Here is a 17,158-nt window from a genome sequence, read left to right on the forward strand (position 1 = left end):
TGTTTCATCTTGTGCATGCAGCTTTTAGAAAGCTACAGATGCAACTAGGGCTTGTTCAGTGATGCCAGGAATAGCACTATGGCATCTCTGTTGATCTTAGCTCAGAACATTATATCCTGTTGGAACAGCATTCTGACCCAGTCAAAATAAAGGTTATTTATTATTGTTCCTAATCCCACTACTTTTAAGGGCAAGTTATCTGAGGCTCATAAATTATCTTGGGGAAAGCTTATCAGACTAATAAACTCTTTGAACATTCACAATAGAGTGCAGCCATTCAGCACAGGTGTTGTTTTAATTATGAAAGCTCATGTTCTCTGACCTCGGATCCCCAATTTCTCTCTGTGTTGTGAGAAAACCACTTAAAAGTCCAGAACACGGTGCACTTAAATGCAAATTATATAAGAGCAGTGGAGACTTTATTGGACAATGCTTGAAAGATTTTATTAGATCTGTACTCGCAAGAAGAATTATAATATCTGTTTGTGGTTCTTCATGAAGGATACTTCTTAAAGGTCGGCAGCTGTGATGTATAATGAATAGCATTTTGCAGTTGGCCACACAAGAAGTCCCAGGTCCAAAATCTTGCTCATTTGTAAAGTTCAGTGGGTGGTCCTGGGGAAGGTCACCGTTTCTCAGTCTAGGCTTTTTGAGAAGGTGTTATAATTTGGTTTGGATATATTGCCATCTTCCCTAAGAAGGAAATAAATATTAAATTAATTTTGCTTTCTTGCCCAGTATACATTAAATTCAAGGAGTAAATCTATTCTGGTTACATGGAGCATAGCAATTAATTATCTTAATAGAGGCTATTGGGTCTAAATTATACATTATACTGCAGCTATATGTAGCATAGCTCCTTCTCGGTTGTAAAACCCACTTGGAGCAGAAAGTTGAAAGAGTAGGGAGTGCTTTCCATGCCAGATACTTTCCCCCAGATAATTCATCTCTTCCCGGCATATGGATCCATGTTTGCAGGGTAAACTTGGTTCTGGAACACTGGAGAGAATAAAAATTGTTAGGGACAGGAGCAGCTGACAGGAGAAGGATTAAGTATACTCATGAACTTGCTCCTAAATCAGGCATAGGCCCTCCAGATGTTTTCGGACTACAACTCCCATCATCCATAGCTAACAGGACCAGTGGTCAGGGATGATGGGAATTGTAGTCTCAAAACATCTGGAGGGCCAAGTTTGCCTATGCCTGTCCTAAATCATTGCAAAACACCATCCCAAGGAGGTAGGAGCTGCAATGTAATGAGTACTTTGGCTCTTAGACTTCACAATGCTGGTAGGAGGGGAAAGAATCACAGTTGTTCAATTATGTATCATGACTTTTCTTAACAGTCTGATCCTAAGGCTTACTGAACCACTAAGACCACACGTCCAGTAAATGCCTTTTTCTGCACGTAGCACCAGCAACATGTTCTAAATGTCCTTATTTCCTTAATATGTGCATGAAGTCATCTTTACTTCCTGACAAAATAGTTTCTAATAGAATTATTATCATCTGGCAATATTTCTTTCTGGGCAGTTGAGCAACATCTGACGCTGAGCGAGCCTTTCAATTCACCTTTTGACATCTGAAAAGTATTTAGAAAGCCTCATTATACCATTATTTTAATAGTTCATCTTTTCATTTCTTTTCTTCAATGTTTAACTTCTTTTTTAAAATTCAGATCCTAAAGTTTAAACATTTCCTCTATAATATAATATGTGAATGAGTATAAATCTTCCATTTGTTAGTAGAACAGAAAAGCAGGGCTAATGTGCAACCGAATACCAAAGGAAGATTGTTGCCTTTGTGACTTGTTGTGACCTTTCCAAAGGTATCTGACTGACCAATATCAGAAGCAGACTGCTGAAGCAGAGTTTTTAGTTTATAGTTTCATCTCTCAAATCGCCAAAAAAAACCAATGAGAGTGCTGGTTTGCTTGATTATTTGACAAGTAATAAGAGTAATAAGAAATAAGAGGCGGCTTCTCACCCCCTCCTTTAGGAGATCACTTGGGTAAAGGAAGGCTAGTCCTAAAGAATCCTTAGAAGTTTTTGAAACCGATTGTGTTTTTGGCTATGTTCTGTGCTCCCATACAGGCAATCCTTGTTTTGCGCAGAGGTTATGTTCCAGTCTCCCATGTCGGTGGAGCATGTGTAAGCTCCACCCACGCTCCTGTTCTACCCTGCCCATTCTGCCCCATTGCAACTCTTTTTGTGACGTCATTATGACGTTTTGGGGCTATTTTGAGGTTCAGCGTCGTGTGTGTGTGTGGGCAATCGCACATCATTTAGATGCGCCTAAATCGGTCGGTGCCTGTACTATATCTTGCTGTTACGTAAATATTGCTGTTTTAAAGTAAACTTAAGCTTTTATTTATCTCAAGTAATGTGATTCATATTTAATGATTATACTGTACCCGTTAGGGCCCAAATGAAACACAGGGGTACTTTTTTAATGGATAATCTCACACGTATTTACTCGAGTCTAATGCGCCATTGAATCTAATGCACACCTCAATTTTCAGAACCTTGAAACCTTGCTGGCGAATGTAAATGGGCCATCGAATCTAATGTGCACCTTAATTTTCACAAAGTAATTTGGCCAAAAAAGATGATTCATTAGATTCGAGTAAATACGGTAGTTAACACAAGTAACTTAAGAGTTTGCTTAGCTATGGGGTTGTGCGAACTGATCTGAAAGGAGCATTCAGTGACAGCTGCCTTCTGCATTGTGAGCAGTGGGGGTGGGGAGAGACACCACTCATATATCTTGGCCTTTGCAATAAGTTCCTGAAGAATATACTGACAATTGATTGTGCCAAGGAACTATTATCTATAAACTGCCTATAGTTCATTCTTTAGTGATAGTAATACCCTTTTATGGTAAATGAAACTTCTCTAATATGACAGTGGGGAGGTTCAGTGACATAATGTTTTCCATGTCATGTTTTTCCCCTCAAGCTAAATTTCACATTCTTTCACTTTTGATCAGAGCTTTTCATCAAGCAACTTGATTTATACGATAGCATTTTTTGGGGGTAGCTTTAACACTTGGAAGAATTTATGCTGTTTCATTCCAAAGAAGCTTGCAGTATTTTTTGTACTTGCCGTTGATAAGGGACTAGACCTCTGTGAAGCCACTCTTTTTCCTTAACAGACTTGCATCCAGACATATATAGAGAGTGTGCTGATAATTATTGTGTGTGTGGATGTACACAGTGAGTGATATCAGCAGAAGAATAGGACTACATTCTTTGTTCTTATTTGATTGTTGAAAAACCGAATTACAGATTGGTATATTGATGGGACGCGGGTGGCGCTGTGGGTTAAAGCCTCAGCGCCTAGGACTTGCCGATCGAAAGGTCGGCGGTTCGAATCCCCGCGGCGGGGTGCACTCCTGTCGCTCGGTCCCAGCGCCTGCCAACCTAGCAGTTCGAAAGCACCCCCGGGTGCAAGTAGATAAATAGGGACCGCTTACCAGCGGGAAGGTAAACGGCGTTCCGTGTGCTGCGCTGGCTCGCCAGAGCAGCGATGTCACGCTGGCCACGTGACCCGAAAGTGTCTGCGGACAGCGCTGGCCCCCGGCCTATAGAGTGAGATGGGCGCACAACCCTAGAGTCTGTCAAGACTGGCCCGTATGGGCAGGGGTACCTTTACCTTTATATTGCTACACTGTAATTTTTGTTTAGGAATGCACTGAACAATTTGTAATGTGCATGCAGTTATTGTCTAGATTAGCAGCTGGGAACAGATCGCTGTCAAACCTTTTCAGTCTGCCCATTCTGGAAGCTGTCACAGGGGCTACCCCTCTCCTCTTGCTTTTGCATACCCACCTTTTGTGCTTTCATTTTTGATCCTTTCCCCGCCCTTCATGGGCCAACTTGGGGGAAGACCACCATCATGACATCAGGTGATAACTTCAAAGAGTCTGGCTCCGAGAGCTCACTGTTGAGAGGATTGCTTTCTGATTGGTGTAGAGAGCCCTCTCCTCTGAGATCCCTTTGTAAGCAATTTGAATACAAACCACCCACCCACAAAAAAAAAGAATTCACAGGGCTGGTCTCTGTACCCATCAGCTGATAGGCAAGGAAAGCCATCCCCTCTGAAATCCTTTTGTCCAAACCACTTGAAAACTCAGATCACAGGGCTGGTTTCCTGCATTAATTAGCAGGAAGAGCTATCCTCTCTGGAGCATGTTTGTAAATGCCAGCAGAGTTCAAAGAGCTGGCTTTCCGTGCTGATCAGTTGATGGGTGCAGAGAGCTGGCCGTTTAAAGTCTGCTTGCCAGTGACCATTAACAAACAGTCCCACCAGGAACTCCCTAACGTAGCTGATCCACCAGTGGAGCTCCCCATTAACACTTAGGCACCGTTTCTCAAACTTGGGTCTCCAGCTGCTGTTGGACTACCATTCCCATCATCCCTGACCAGTGGTCCTGCTGGCTAGGGACGATGGGAGTTGTAGTCCAACAACAGCTGGAGATCGAAGTTTGAGGAAATACTGATAGAGGAGGCCCTACTTGGAAAGGAACAATAACCTAGGACATCAGGTGTGGGGAAAGAGGGTGTACTTGGACGGAAATAGCCTCAGGGGCCAAATTAGGACCCCTGCTGTGACTAATTAGGCTCACAGGCTGGGAGTTTGCCAGCCCTATTTTGGAAACTTAGAGGGGGACCAGTAGGGCATAAGCAGGCTAGAGGAAGCGATACCTCCATAGTCTTGGGCATGAATGTGTTATTGGAGCTGCTTTGCCTCCATGGATATAATATTCACTTGTCTGAAATAAGGGTAACTTATGTCATTTATGCCAATACTGTCCACCTGTGTGGCATGTTTGCTCCAGTCCTTCCTCCTTCTGACAGAATAAAATCATTCTTGAGATTCAGGTTAGGAATGGTTTAGTTTTATTCACAAATATGAAAGAATGCAGTTGTATGCTCACAGAAATTTCATGATGAAATGGCTTGTTCTATGATCACGTATGCTAAAGAAAGACTTGTTGTGTCTTTGCCTTTATGCAGGTTTCTAACAGGAGATCTGTCAGATTCTGAAAGCGACATATTTGAGCAATTCAAAGAATGGACTACCCAGGCAGCTGAAGAGCAGCAGCAAGCTTTTAGTCATGGGATTGAACTTATTCCCTGGTATGTGCTGTCAATCAGAGCTGACATCCACCAGTTCATGCTGCAAGGCGCAACAGTCATACATTATGACCAAGAGACACACATTTCAGCACGGTGCTTCCTTCAGCTTCAGCCTGACAGTAGTACGTTGACGTGGGTGAAACCCACCACTGCTTGCACTGCAAATTCTAAAGTGAAACTGAGCATGCTGGGTAGCACAGCTGACCTTGGGAAGTTTCAGTTTCTTGGCAATACTGGATTAAATGGACTTGTGGAGGGTTGCTTAGACTTGTTCTCCGCAAAGGCTGTGTATATGGGGCATTCTGGCATTGATATGCATGCTGTGTGTGTTCAGAACAAACTTTGCAACATGTCCCTTAAAGAAAACGGTGTGACGCTATTATACGGTCTTCAAACTACTGAAAATAAGTTGTTGCACTTCGTTGCTCCAAAATATACTGCTAAAATGCTCTTTGATGGATTGATGGAATTAATGAATGCTATCAGAAAGATGAAGAGATTTCCTGATCAGAGATTGCAGTGGCTGCGGAAACAATATGTCAGCCTCTACCAGGTAAACGGTTGATTTTCCTTGTTCCCTAGCAGGCAGAACACATGCCATAATTTGCCCACTGAACTCCTAGAGCAATCTCTTTTCCATTCTCCTCACTCCTCACTCCATAATTCTATTAGCTGCTCATGTTAGTCCCTTGGGGCCCTAATCCAGCCTACTCAATGTTCTTCTGCTCCTGTGCAGTTAAAAAAAACCACCACACCATTATATTTCTTTTTAAATTCCATATCTTGTGCACTTTAATAAAGCTGAGGACTTTTATTAGGAGGACGGTCGATATGAAGGCCCAACGTTGGCTCAAGCCGTTGAATTGTTTGGAGGGAGGCGCTGGAGTACAAGAAATACAAGCCCAGGAAGCCTGACAAAAAATGTAGAGAAGCCAAGCGTGCAGAGAAACAACACACTCGGAATCAGCACAGCTAAGAAAAAGAAGAAAGTACTCATGAGGGTAGGACGCTTCTTATTTAATGTTGTTGGAGGGGAGGCATGATTGAAGCTTCATTGTCCAGGGCTTTCTCCCTTCCTTCCCCCCACATGCCCCCCAAATTGGCTTGCAGGAGGGGGGGAGTCAGGAGAACCTCCAGAACAGAAAGTGGGGTAGGGGACCCTCCCTCTATTTCAACTTGTTTGCATATCATTTACTTCAAAACAGTGGGGTTTTTTGTTGCATAATAATACAGAGGTTTGCCTATGCTTAAACTGAAATAGAATATTCTGGGCGGTATCTTTTTTACTTCTGAGTAGAGACTTTTTATTATGGAAAGCAAAGAGAAGGGAAGTATCATGCATCTGAAGCATACATAGTATTTTTGCCTATCCAGAAAGTATAACTCAATGAGAAAAGCACTTGCAGGAAAGGCAAAATCAAGTCAAGCTAAACTTCCGGACCTGCCAATGAACATTCTGTACTGGAGTTGCAAAAAGGAAGGTTGAAACAGGAGGCAGTGGAAGAATCTTAAGTTCAAAAGCGTCTTCTTAATAGATTGTAACACTTGGAGGACAAACACAGGAAGTTCCTTCGGGGAGCCCTGGTGCACCCAAACTCCATGCTATGCAGGATCAGCCCCTTAGCAAGGAGCTCTTTGGCACACTAAACAGGATTGCTCTCCTTTTGCATCAGCCAATGGGCAGCTGGGTCCCACTTAGTGTTGGACTCAGGGGGCTGGAGCGCTCTTGTGCACCCAAACTCGGCACTAAGTAGGATTGTTCTCCCTTTACATTGGCTGTTGGTGAAGAGAGAGCGTTCATGCTTAGTGCTGGGTTCTTGCTTAGCACAGGGCTTCCAAGACTCCCAACAACCAGCTGGTTAACCATAGGGTCAAACTCCATCCTCACCTGTATGCTGTCACGTGTAGGGCAGGTGAGTGTGGCTTGTCCCAAATGGCCCACTGGCCAGAGGTTTCCCAGCTTTGAATGCCTCCAGTGGAGGACAGAGGAACATACAAGCCCAGGAGAAGGCTTGGTTCACTCATATAGAACTAAGCCACGGTTATTTAGCATTACAGTGGTACCTCGGGTTAAGTACTTAATTCATTCCGGAGGTCCGTACGTAACCTGAAACTGTTCTTAACCTGAAGCACCACTTTAGCTAATGGGGCCTCCTGCTGCTGCCGCGCCGCCGGAGCATGATTTCTGTTCTCATCCTGAAGCAAAGTTCTTAACCTGAAGCAATATTTCTGGGTTAGCAGAGTCTGTAACCTGAAGCGTATGTAACCCGAGGTACCACTGTACATCCAAACATGGCTAATATGTAGAAAATTTGGTTTCTTAAGTTTTTGCAAGACTCTTAATCAAGGCTTGAACCTGTGGGCAAAGAGTAAGATTTAGTCAAATGTACCTTTATCAATTTGATAGCCTATTCAGCTGGTTTATGACAATGGGATAGGACAAGCCAGCCAGCTGAAGGGCTTCATAAAATGGTCCGTTTCTGTTTGATTAATTAATTAATTAATTAATTAATTAATTAATTAATGTTGTTATTTATACCTCGCCCATCTGGCCGGGCCTCCCCAGCCACTCTGGGTGGCTTCCAACAAAATACTAAAATACAGTAATCCATCAAACATTAAAAGCTTCCCTAAACCGGGCTGCCTGCAGATGTCTTCTAAAAGTCTGGTAGTTGTTTTTCTCTTTGACATCTGGTGGGAGGGCGTTCTGCAGGGCGGGTGCCACCACCGATAAGGCCCTCTGCCTGGTTCCCTGTAACTCGGCTTCCCACAGTGAGGGAACCGCCAGAAGGCCCTCGGCACTGGACCTCAGTGTCCAGGTAGAATGATGGGGGTGGAGACGCTCCTTCAGGGGCATTGCCTGTGGGTTTGCTTGTTTGTGTTTTAAAATGGTCATTAGCAAATATGGAGCCCTTCATTTTGAATCAAGACTGTGGCATTTTTGCAGGGAGGGGAGGCTTTTAAAAAACAGCTCTCCCCATTCCCCCCCCCCTTCCTTAGGGAGAAGCCCTCCCAAACTACACTTTGCCCTGTAAGGCTGAGGAAGAATGTACAGGTATCAAATTGGTACCTGTCTGTTTTGCTCCGAGAGGCAAACAGCAGCTTTGGGAAGGACTAATTTCCCTGGCAAAGTGCACAGAGGAAAGGCTTAATCTCCCCATCCCACAAGTATCGCATCTCCAGGTTGGATCATTGCCCTTCCCTCCCTAGGGTTACATTTTTAAACCCCATGGGCTCTCATCCATGGATCTCTGGATGGTTTCATCCATGGATGAAACGCCTTGTTTGGACCTCAAATGAATACCTAATGATCATTTTCTTTGATGTGCTACCTGCATCCCTTTTGTCTCAGCAAACCGATAATAGCTTGCTTGAATACATGTTCCACATACAGCTTTGTAACTTACAAAATGGATGTTGGTTTTAATATGCAGTGTTTCTAAAGATGTTCATTATGAAGGTCACTGTTTTAAGGGTGAAAGTGGAGATGGCACTGATGATGAAATGGCAACCCGAAAAGCAAGACCTTTTAAGGAAAATCGGAGTAGAAGTGGTTCAGACCCTCAGGATATTGATGAGCAGGAAGAAGCAGGTACGTGCTTTCGGTGTGTGTGTGTGTGTGTGTGTGTTTTGCAAAGGACCTCAAATAATCCTTTGGGGATCTCCAAGCAGTGAGTTGTTGTTGTTGTTTAGTCATTTAGTTGTGTCCGACTCTTCGTGACCCCATGGACCAGAGCACGCCAGGCACTTCTGTCCTCCACTGCCTCCCGCAGTTTGATCAAACTCATGCTGGTAGCTTCAAGAACACCATCCAACCATCTCATCCTCTGTCATCCCCTTCTCCTTGTGCCCTCCATCTTTCCCAACATCAGGGTCTTTTCCAGGGAGTCTTCTCTTCTCATGAGGTGGCCAAAGTATTGGAGCCTCAGCTTCAGGATCTGTCCTTCCAGTGAGCACTCAGGGCTGATTTCCTTCAGAATGGAGAGGTTTGATCTTCTTGCAGTCCATGGGACTCTCAAGAGTCTCCTCCAGCACCATAATTCAAAAGCATCAATTCTTCGGCGATCAGCCTTCTTTATGGTCCAGCTCTCACTTCCATACATCACTACTGGGAAAACCATGGCTTTTACTATACGGACCTTTGTTGGCAAGGTGATGTCTCTGCTTTTTAAGATGTTGTCTAGGTTTGCCATCGCCTTTCTCCCAAGGAGCAGGCGTCTTTTAATTTCGTGACTGCTGTCACCATCCGCAGTGATCACGGAGCCCAAGAAAGTAAAATCTCTCACTGCCTCCATTTCTTCCCCTTCTATTTGCCAGGAGGTGATGGGCCCAGTGGCCATGATCTTCGTTTTTTTGATGTTGAGCTTCAGACCATATTTTGCGCTCTCCTCTTTCACCCTCATTAAAAGGTTCTTTAATTCCTCCTCACTTTCTGCCATCAAGGTTGTGTCATCTGCATATCTGAGGTTGTTGATATTTCTTCCGGCAATCTTAATTCCGGCTTGTGAGTTAAGCAGTGAGTTATCCCTTATTTATTGCTGGATTGTGCTTCTCGAGCTGCTTCCAATGTTTAGGAGCAGCTTTGGGGGCAAAACTCCTTCAGTATTTCCTGTCTGACAAATGGCTTTGTGCAACATGAAAACTTGGCCACATTTTCATAAACTGGTGATAATTGTAGTAAAATATATTCATTTAGCTATATTTTACACCACTACAGCCAGTGTGGTGTAGTGGTTAAGAGCGGTAGACTCGTAATCTGGTGAACCGGGTTCGCGTCTCCGCTCCTCCACATGCAGCTGCTGGGTGACCTTGGGCCAGTCACACTTCTTTGAAGTCTCTCAGCCTCACTCACTTCACAGAGTATTTGTTGTGAGGGAGGGAGGGAAAGGAGAATGTTAGCCGCTTTGAGACTCCTTAGGGTAGTGATAAAGCGGGATATCAAATCCAAACTCCTCTTCTTCTAATTTCTTGTGAGTTTCATTTTTGCTGCTCTAACAGGGCTCTTTTTTCTTCTTCTTTTTTTGAAAGGGGGTATTATAAATGCTATGATACAAATTTGCTTTCCTTCTTAGAACCAACTCTTCTGGTTACTTTTCCTGCTACCAACACTCTGCCTTCCAGAAGAACACAATCCCTGATTACCTCAGTGCCACCTAATGTAACACCTGGGGTCTCGTCACCTGTCAGGCCGGTGTCTTCTCCTGTGATGTCATCATCAATAAAAGGTCAATCCAGGTAAGAGAAAGCATCACTGAACATGTGTGTTTTTGTGTGTCCTGAAATTCTAAAACCTATACTGAGTTCACTCCTTAGTCCATGTTGAGTGTTGGGATTGAGGTGTCTGAAATCTACAGATGCATCTGGAATTCCTTTATCGTTTTTCCCATTAGCAGTCGATAAGTGGCTTACTTTTAGCTGGCAAACTAATGGACTGCTTTTTTAGTTGTGTGTGTGTGTGTGTGTGTGCAGACACAGTGATAGTTTCCATTACATACCTTAATTTTTTTAGCACGTGGAGCAGCAGCAGCTGGCATGGAAGAGGAAAAGGGGGACTGAAGGGCTTCCAAACCTGTATGGTTTCCGATAGCAACATGAGCTTTGTTGAGTTTGTGGAGCTCTTCAAGTCTTTCAGGTAAAATCTCTTTTATTGATTCTTACCTGAGAGTTTTTTTAAAAACCAATGTTTTAACAAGAATTGATAATAAAATGCATCATATATGAACAGCGTTCGAAGCCGCAAGGATCTGAAGGAGCTTTTTGACATATACGCCGTGCCCTGCAATCGACTGGGTTCTGATTCCGTTCCACTGTATACCTCTCTGAAGATTGATGAGAACACAAATGGACTTCAGCCAGATTTAGGTAAGATAAATTAATTTGACTTGGTCGTGTGTTGGAGTTGAACCTGGGAGCTAAGCGTTTGGTGCTGGTCACGTCACTTTCTCTCTCAATTCCATTTCTGTAAGATATGGACAGTGGCATGTCTCACTGAACAGTTGTTGAAAGAAAAATATTTTTAAGTGCTTTTATCAAGCACTTCACAGATTTAAAAATGTTCTATAAATAATAAATAAATAAAAAGGTAAAGGACCCCCTGGATGGTTAAGTCCAGTCAAATTTGACTGTGGGATGCGGCGCTCATCTCACTTTCAGGCCGAGAGAGCCAGCGGTTAACCACAGACAGCTTTCTGGGTCATGTGGCCAGCATGACTAAACCGCTTCTGGCGCAATGGAACACCGTGATGAGTGCCAGAGTACCTTCCCACCACAGCGGTACCTATTTATCGACTATGCTTTTGAACTGCTAGGTTGGCAGGAGCTGGGACAGAGCAACAGGAGCTCACCTATTGCACGGATTCCAACTGCCAACCTTACGATTGGCAAGCCCAAGAGGCTCAGTGGTTTGGACCACAGCACCACACGCATCTCCAAAAAGAGAGAGAGAGAGAGAGAGAGAGAGAGAGAGAGAGAGAGAGAGAATAAATCTTCAGTCGTGTTCCTTCAAAGTTCCTTGAGCATTTAGGACTTAAAACTAGCAGTTTGACCATTCTGTAAAGCATTTATGTTCATATTTTTACCTTTCAGATTTACTGACTAGGAACATATCTGATTTAGGCTTGTTCATTAAGAGCAGACAGCAGCTATCGGACAACCAGAGACAAATTTCTGACGCTATTGCTGCCGCAAGCATTGTTACTAATGGCACTGGAGTAGAGAGCACATCTCTGGGAATATTTGGAGTGGGCATCCAGCAACTTAATGACTTCTTAGTAAATTGCCAAGGAGAACACTACACATATGATGAAATCCTCAGTATCATTCAGGTGTGTAATGCTAAGCTATTGGAATTCTAATCACAGGGCTTCTTAATTCCTCTCTTAGAACCAGGAGCAGCCACCATATTTAAATTGGTGTGGCAGCATCAGTAACATAGAGAACATGGAACACATGCAGCTGCCTTGTACTGAGGAAGATTTATTGGCCCATCAGTATTGTTGACTCTGGCTGGCAGTGACATTCCAGGGTTTCAGAATGGGACATTCCCAGCTGTACCCTGAGATATGGAGAGTGAACTATGGCCCTTCCCCAGTCCAATTAAAGTTCAGTGTTTTTAAATCCCATTGTTTTCAGCAGTAAAAACTTGGGCACGTAGCTGAATCATGGCCAAAACTCATACTGGGCACAGAAATAACCAGCTGCAAGCAAGCCTGTTAGGAAGGGAAGAACTGGTGACAACTCACCAGCGTACCAGTTTAACATAACCTTTTCAGTCAGCTTGCTCCATGATAGCTCCAGGAGGATGCAGACATCACACAGATGTTGGTCTTAAAGATATCTACACTGAATCTGGAGTTTTTACTAAGGGATCACTACAAGCATTAATGGGAGACCTGCGATAAATTTGTGGGGTGTTTCTGCACAAGTCAATGTTTGGAAGCTTCCTTCAGAAGCTGGCCTTTCCCCATCACTGGCTATCAGAGAGAAGCTGGCTCACCCCTGCTGGCTGATTGGCCGATAAACCTCCTGGGCTTGACTTCTGGGGGTGTTGGGGCTATGTATCTGTTCCTGGACCAATGTGGGTAGCATCTCCCTAACTGATATTAGCTGTGCTTGCTGTATCTTCCTTTCTCATGTGAGAGTGGTCTTTGCCTAGTAATAAATTGGCAGCCAGGAGAGAGCAGGGTGGAGGCATTGCCATAGTTCTGGGAGTTATGGTGTGAGAAGTGGGGCAGGCCAGGTAAGGGGCATGCGGCATGAATAATTAGTGACCGTGTTGTGTGCTGGTTGCCTCTCTGACAGTCACTTTTGTCTGGGGGCTGGCAAATGGAAGAAAGTTTCAGTATTCTGTCCTGTCTACCATTTGTCATTTCCCCCTGGTCCATGCCTTGCTTTACAGGTGTTGGGCATGACCCGCCTTTGAAGACCTGAATTTGACACCGTCATGCCTAATTCTGCCCTCAGTAATGCATTAAAGGTAAAGGTAAAGGTACCCCTGCCCGTACGGGCCAGTCTTGACAGACTCTAGGGTTGTGCGCCCATCTCACTCAAGAGGCCGGGGGCCAGCGCTGTCCACAGACACTTCCGGGTCACGTGGCCAGCGTGACGAAGCTGCTCTGGCGAGCCAGAGCCGCACACGGAAACGCCGTTTACCTTCCCGCCAGTAAGCGGTCCCTATTTATCTACTTGCACCCGGGGGTGCTTTCGAACTGCTAGGTTGGCAGGCGCTGGGACCGAGCAACGGGAGCGCACCCCACCGCGGGGATTCGAACTGCCGACCTTTCGATCGGCAAGCCCTAGGCGCTGAGGCGTTTACCCACAGCGCCACCCGCGTCCCGCAGTAATGCATTAGCTGGATACAAATAAATTATGTTGCCAAAACTGTGTCTAACATCTGAACGCATTTCATTTCTTTAATGCCAATTTATTTTAGTCCATTTATTGACCTTTCTGTTCTGCCTCTTACAGAAGTTTGAACCCAGCATCAACATGTACCAGCAGGGACTGATGTCTTTTGAAGGATTTGCACGGTAATCACCTGTAAGATCGCCTTGATATTTTCTTAACCTGCCCTGCATTTCTTTTTATGAATTTTAGCCTTCTGTATCTCTAGGTTTTTGATGGACAAAGATAATTTTGCATCCGTGAACAACGAGTCTCAAGAGAATGTTGAAGATTTGCTATTCCCCCTGTCATATTACTACATTGAGTCTTCACACAATACGTATCTCACAGGACACCAGCTTAAAGGAGAATCCTCAGTAGAACTTTACAGCCAGGTGCCTTTTTCGTTTTTTTGCAAGAATTTGTTTGTTTTGTTTGGAATGTCAAAAAAAGCATGACCTTTCCCCTGCTTTCTAAACCTAAATGTCCTGAATACTTGCTTGTAAAGCATAGGAAAAACAAGATCTGTGGGAAAAACCGCTTGTGTGCACAGTTGTGCTCAGATGCTTTTTAAAATAATATATTTAAGCTTTGTTCTTAAGGCACCAAAAAGGGTGGGTTGGTTTGAGAGTCACAGCATTTAGACACTAGCCAGTCTGATCTAACCTGCTAAAATTAGACTTTCCCACAGGAAAGACTTGAGCTAATACGTTGGTTCATTTAAATGTCAAAGCACCATTCAGAATAATGCAAGTTCTGCTGAAAGTATGACTTTGAAGCAGCACCATTACTCAGAAAAGTGTTTGTTGCTTCTAGGAATATTACATAATATTTTAGACATTGTTTCTGGGCAGTAACACACATGAAAATAAGTGCTTCTTTCCATGGGTTGAGTTATATCTTGTGTATGATGGAGTTGCATCATGTTTAAAAGAGTTTACAGAAGCACCACACTTCCATACCTCAACCACAGACAGGAGCATTTAGTATGGGGCCACAGAGCCACCCTCCAGAGCCCAACATTTTTGTTTTTAACTTTTTTTTGCTTTTACATTGTTTTTAGCTTTTTGCACTTTCATTGTACAGTTTTTAAAAATCTTTTAAATGTTGTAAACCACTTGGATATATTTTCTATGATCTAGCAGCATTAATTTTTTTGTTTTAAGCCTTTTCTTTTATGTGCAAATAGATGTGCATATTTTGGAGGACAAGAAAACTTTGCTGGTAGCCTGCACAGAATGGCTGCCTTCGGAAGATGCTGCAGATGCACAACTAAGTGTGTGTTTATGTAACGTTGGTCTTTCTTAACTAAACACAGGTGCAGAGGGATCAATATAGGGCTCAACAGTTAAACATGTAGGAAGGCTGAATTATGTATACAGTAGTTTTACTGGAAGCCTATTTTGTGAGAAGACTGTTCAAACAACACTTGTCAGTGGTGCAGGAATATGATCAAGTGTTTTTACAGCACTTCACCGTATTCCGTCTCCCTATCCTCTGTATGTCATTTATAGTATGCTCACTGAAAAGTCTGAAACTTCAGCCCTTTAAAGTAATGTATGGTTCTGTAAAAGCAATGCAACACCATGTTTTTGTTGTTTTCGTTTCAGGTTCTGTTGCAAGGCTGTCGGAGTGTGGAATTAGACTGCTGGGATGGTGATGATGGAATGCCTGTAATTTATCATGGCCACACACTAACTACAAAGATTCCTTTTAAGGTAGATGTATATTCTTACTAATGTCTATTGTAGTAGGAATTATTCTTGTGGAAAAAGACACTCAGGTCCTGTTTACTGTGCGTTCCCTGGAAAATGTTCCTTAGGCAAATGTTCACATAACGAGTACACAGTTCCATTATTTCCTATGGAAATATTTCTAATATGAGATTTGTCCACCCTCTTTCTCTCCTCTCTCCATTTGGCACCACCAAAAATGTATGACATGATGTCAGGAAGAGTCACCATTGGGAAAGCATTCCACAATCAGAATGCCAGAGCTGCAGAGGCCCAGTCCTCAGTCCCTTCTCCCCTCACTTCTGTTGTAGTGGGGACAGAATTTCCTCTGAGGAGAATGTTCATACTGGGGACAAGTACATCCAAGAATACATGGTCTCTTAAATATCCAACTGTTTATGGTTTTATGGTTAAAATAACACTGTAAATTAAGCTAGGAAACGGACCCAGAGCCAGTGCAGTTGTTTCAAGACTGGTGAGGTGTACAACCTACTTCCAATCTAGCAACGATATTTTGTGCCTATTGAAGTTTCTGAATACACTTCAGAGATGACCATACATATACAGTGCAGTAAAGTGGCCTAAATCAGAGGTTGCCAATGTGTGCTTAGACATGGTCAGGCTATCTCTGTCTGGAACAGGGGTGGAGAACAAGTTCCCTCCCCCCACCTTCCACAGGCCAAGTTTGACAAGTGGACATCGTCACCCACTTGCACATCGCTTTTCCTCCTCCTGTCTGGGGACAGCATGTTTTATGCTAAATTTCCTTCAATAATTTGTGGGGCAGAATGGCATGTGCCTTGAATGCCACAGAATAATTAGGTAGTCCTGTTTTGGTTTTCATTCTTACAGGAAGTTGTCGAAGCTATCGATCGCAATGCTTTCACCACCTCAGACATGCCCGTCATCATATCGATTGAGAACCACTGTTCCTTGCCACAGCAGCGAAAGATGGCCGACATTTTCAAGGTAGATTAAGAAAGAGAATAATGCCATTCAGCGTGGCATAGGAATTTTGATCCAATTTATAACTTAACTCGTGTTTATATGATTTTATATCTTAACTTTATATCTTAACTAATATTTCAGAATACCTTTGAAGAAAAGCTGGTGACTAAATTTTTGTTTGAAAGCGATTTTTCCGACGACCCAATGTTACCTTCTCCCCACCAACTGCGAAGAAAGATTCTGCTTAAAAACAAAAAGCTCAAAGCTCACCAGACTCCAGTGGATATATTAAAACAGAAGGTGTGGGTTTTCTTTGAAAAAATATTGCCACACCCAGTCGTTTTTTGGATTGTCAATTGCACCCTTGGCTACCCAACTTCCTGAATGTTATATATAGTGTGTGGGGATTAGTTATATATCAGGAGGAGGTGACATACCGCATTTTTCGCTCCATAAGACGCACCTAGTTTTTAGAGGAGGAAAACGGGGGGGGGGGGGGGATTCTGAAGGAAACAGTGGATGTATGATTTTTGTGGTTCATGCTGTGGCTACAGACATGATATGTGATTTGACGGTGAATTTGGGGTAGCCCAATGCAAAAATCCTGAGAATCCATGTGGATCCGTGCTTTGTAACCACGTTTTGGCGCCATTGCGGCAAACAGTGGGTGCGTGATTTTTTTGATGCAGGCTATAGCCATGGACATGTTATGTGATCTGATGGTGAATTTGGGGTGACCCAGTGCAAAAATCCTGAGGATCCATGTGCTTTTACCTCCCCCCTCCCAGGCAGCCTCCTTTATATCTAGAGTCCCTTATCCCTCCCGATTGCTTGCAGATCAGCTGCTCAGTGGTTTTGTTTCAACGCCCCCTTCCCTCTTTCTAAAAAAAAAAGGGCATGATCTGCTTTTCGCCCCTGGGCAATTCGGCTCCAGGAACCACGCACTCATTCCATA

At 43.6% G+C, this 17,158-nt stretch overlaps 2 protein-coding genes and 1 long non-coding RNA gene across 7 annotated transcripts in view; 1 reads left to right on the top strand and 2 right to left on the bottom strand.

The window, feature by feature from the left end:
• Nucleotides 1-17,158, top strand: part of PLCE1 (phospholipase C epsilon 1) — a 123,171-nt gene that overhangs the window by 81,279 nt on the left and 24,734 nt on the right. For all 4 annotated transcript variants that reach the window (XM_028729759.2, XM_028729757.2, XM_028729760.2 and 1 more), the window contains 12 exons: nucleotides 5,018-5,693; nucleotides 5,959-6,141; nucleotides 8,615-8,732; nucleotides 10,213-10,375; nucleotides 10,650-10,772; nucleotides 10,866-11,002; nucleotides 11,726-11,964; nucleotides 13,607-13,668; nucleotides 13,752-13,917; nucleotides 15,133-15,240; nucleotides 16,108-16,224; nucleotides 16,345-16,503. In XM_028729759.2, the coding sequence (XP_028585592.2) occupies nucleotides 5,018-5,693; nucleotides 5,959-6,141; nucleotides 8,615-8,732; nucleotides 10,213-10,375; nucleotides 10,650-10,772; nucleotides 10,866-11,002; nucleotides 11,726-11,964; nucleotides 13,607-13,668; nucleotides 13,752-13,917; nucleotides 15,133-15,240; nucleotides 16,108-16,224; nucleotides 16,345-16,503 (2,251 nt within the window). The remainder of the gene's footprint in view (nucleotides 1-5,017; nucleotides 5,694-5,958; nucleotides 6,142-8,614; nucleotides 8,733-10,212; nucleotides 10,376-10,649; nucleotides 10,773-10,865; nucleotides 11,003-11,725; nucleotides 11,965-13,606; nucleotides 13,669-13,751; nucleotides 13,918-15,132; nucleotides 15,241-16,107; nucleotides 16,225-16,344; nucleotides 16,504-17,158) is intronic.
• On the bottom strand, nucleotides 1,905-8,620 carry LOC144328022 (uncharacterized). Its single transcript, XR_013393240.1, has 2 exons — nucleotides 6,785-8,620; nucleotides 1,905-6,735 (listed from the first exon to the last, which is right to left on the bottom strand). It is a non-coding gene; the product is annotated as an uncharacterized LOC144328022 (long non-coding RNA).
• NOC3L (NOC3 like DNA replication regulator) overlaps nucleotides 10,619-17,158 on the bottom strand; it is a 52,177-nt gene continuing 45,637 nt past the window's right edge. For both annotated transcript variants that reach the window (XR_013393239.1, XR_013393238.1), the window contains one exon: nucleotides 10,619-11,099. The gene's annotated coding sequence lies outside the window, so the exon portion shown is untranslated. The remainder of the gene's footprint in view (nucleotides 11,100-17,158) is intronic.

Source organism: Podarcis muralis, chromosome 6, assembly GCF_964188315.1.
Source record: "Podarcis muralis chromosome 6, rPodMur119.hap1.1, whole genome shotgun sequence".
In the NCBI taxonomy this organism is placed as follows: domain Eukaryota; kingdom Metazoa; phylum Chordata; class Lepidosauria; order Squamata; family Lacertidae; genus Podarcis; species Podarcis muralis.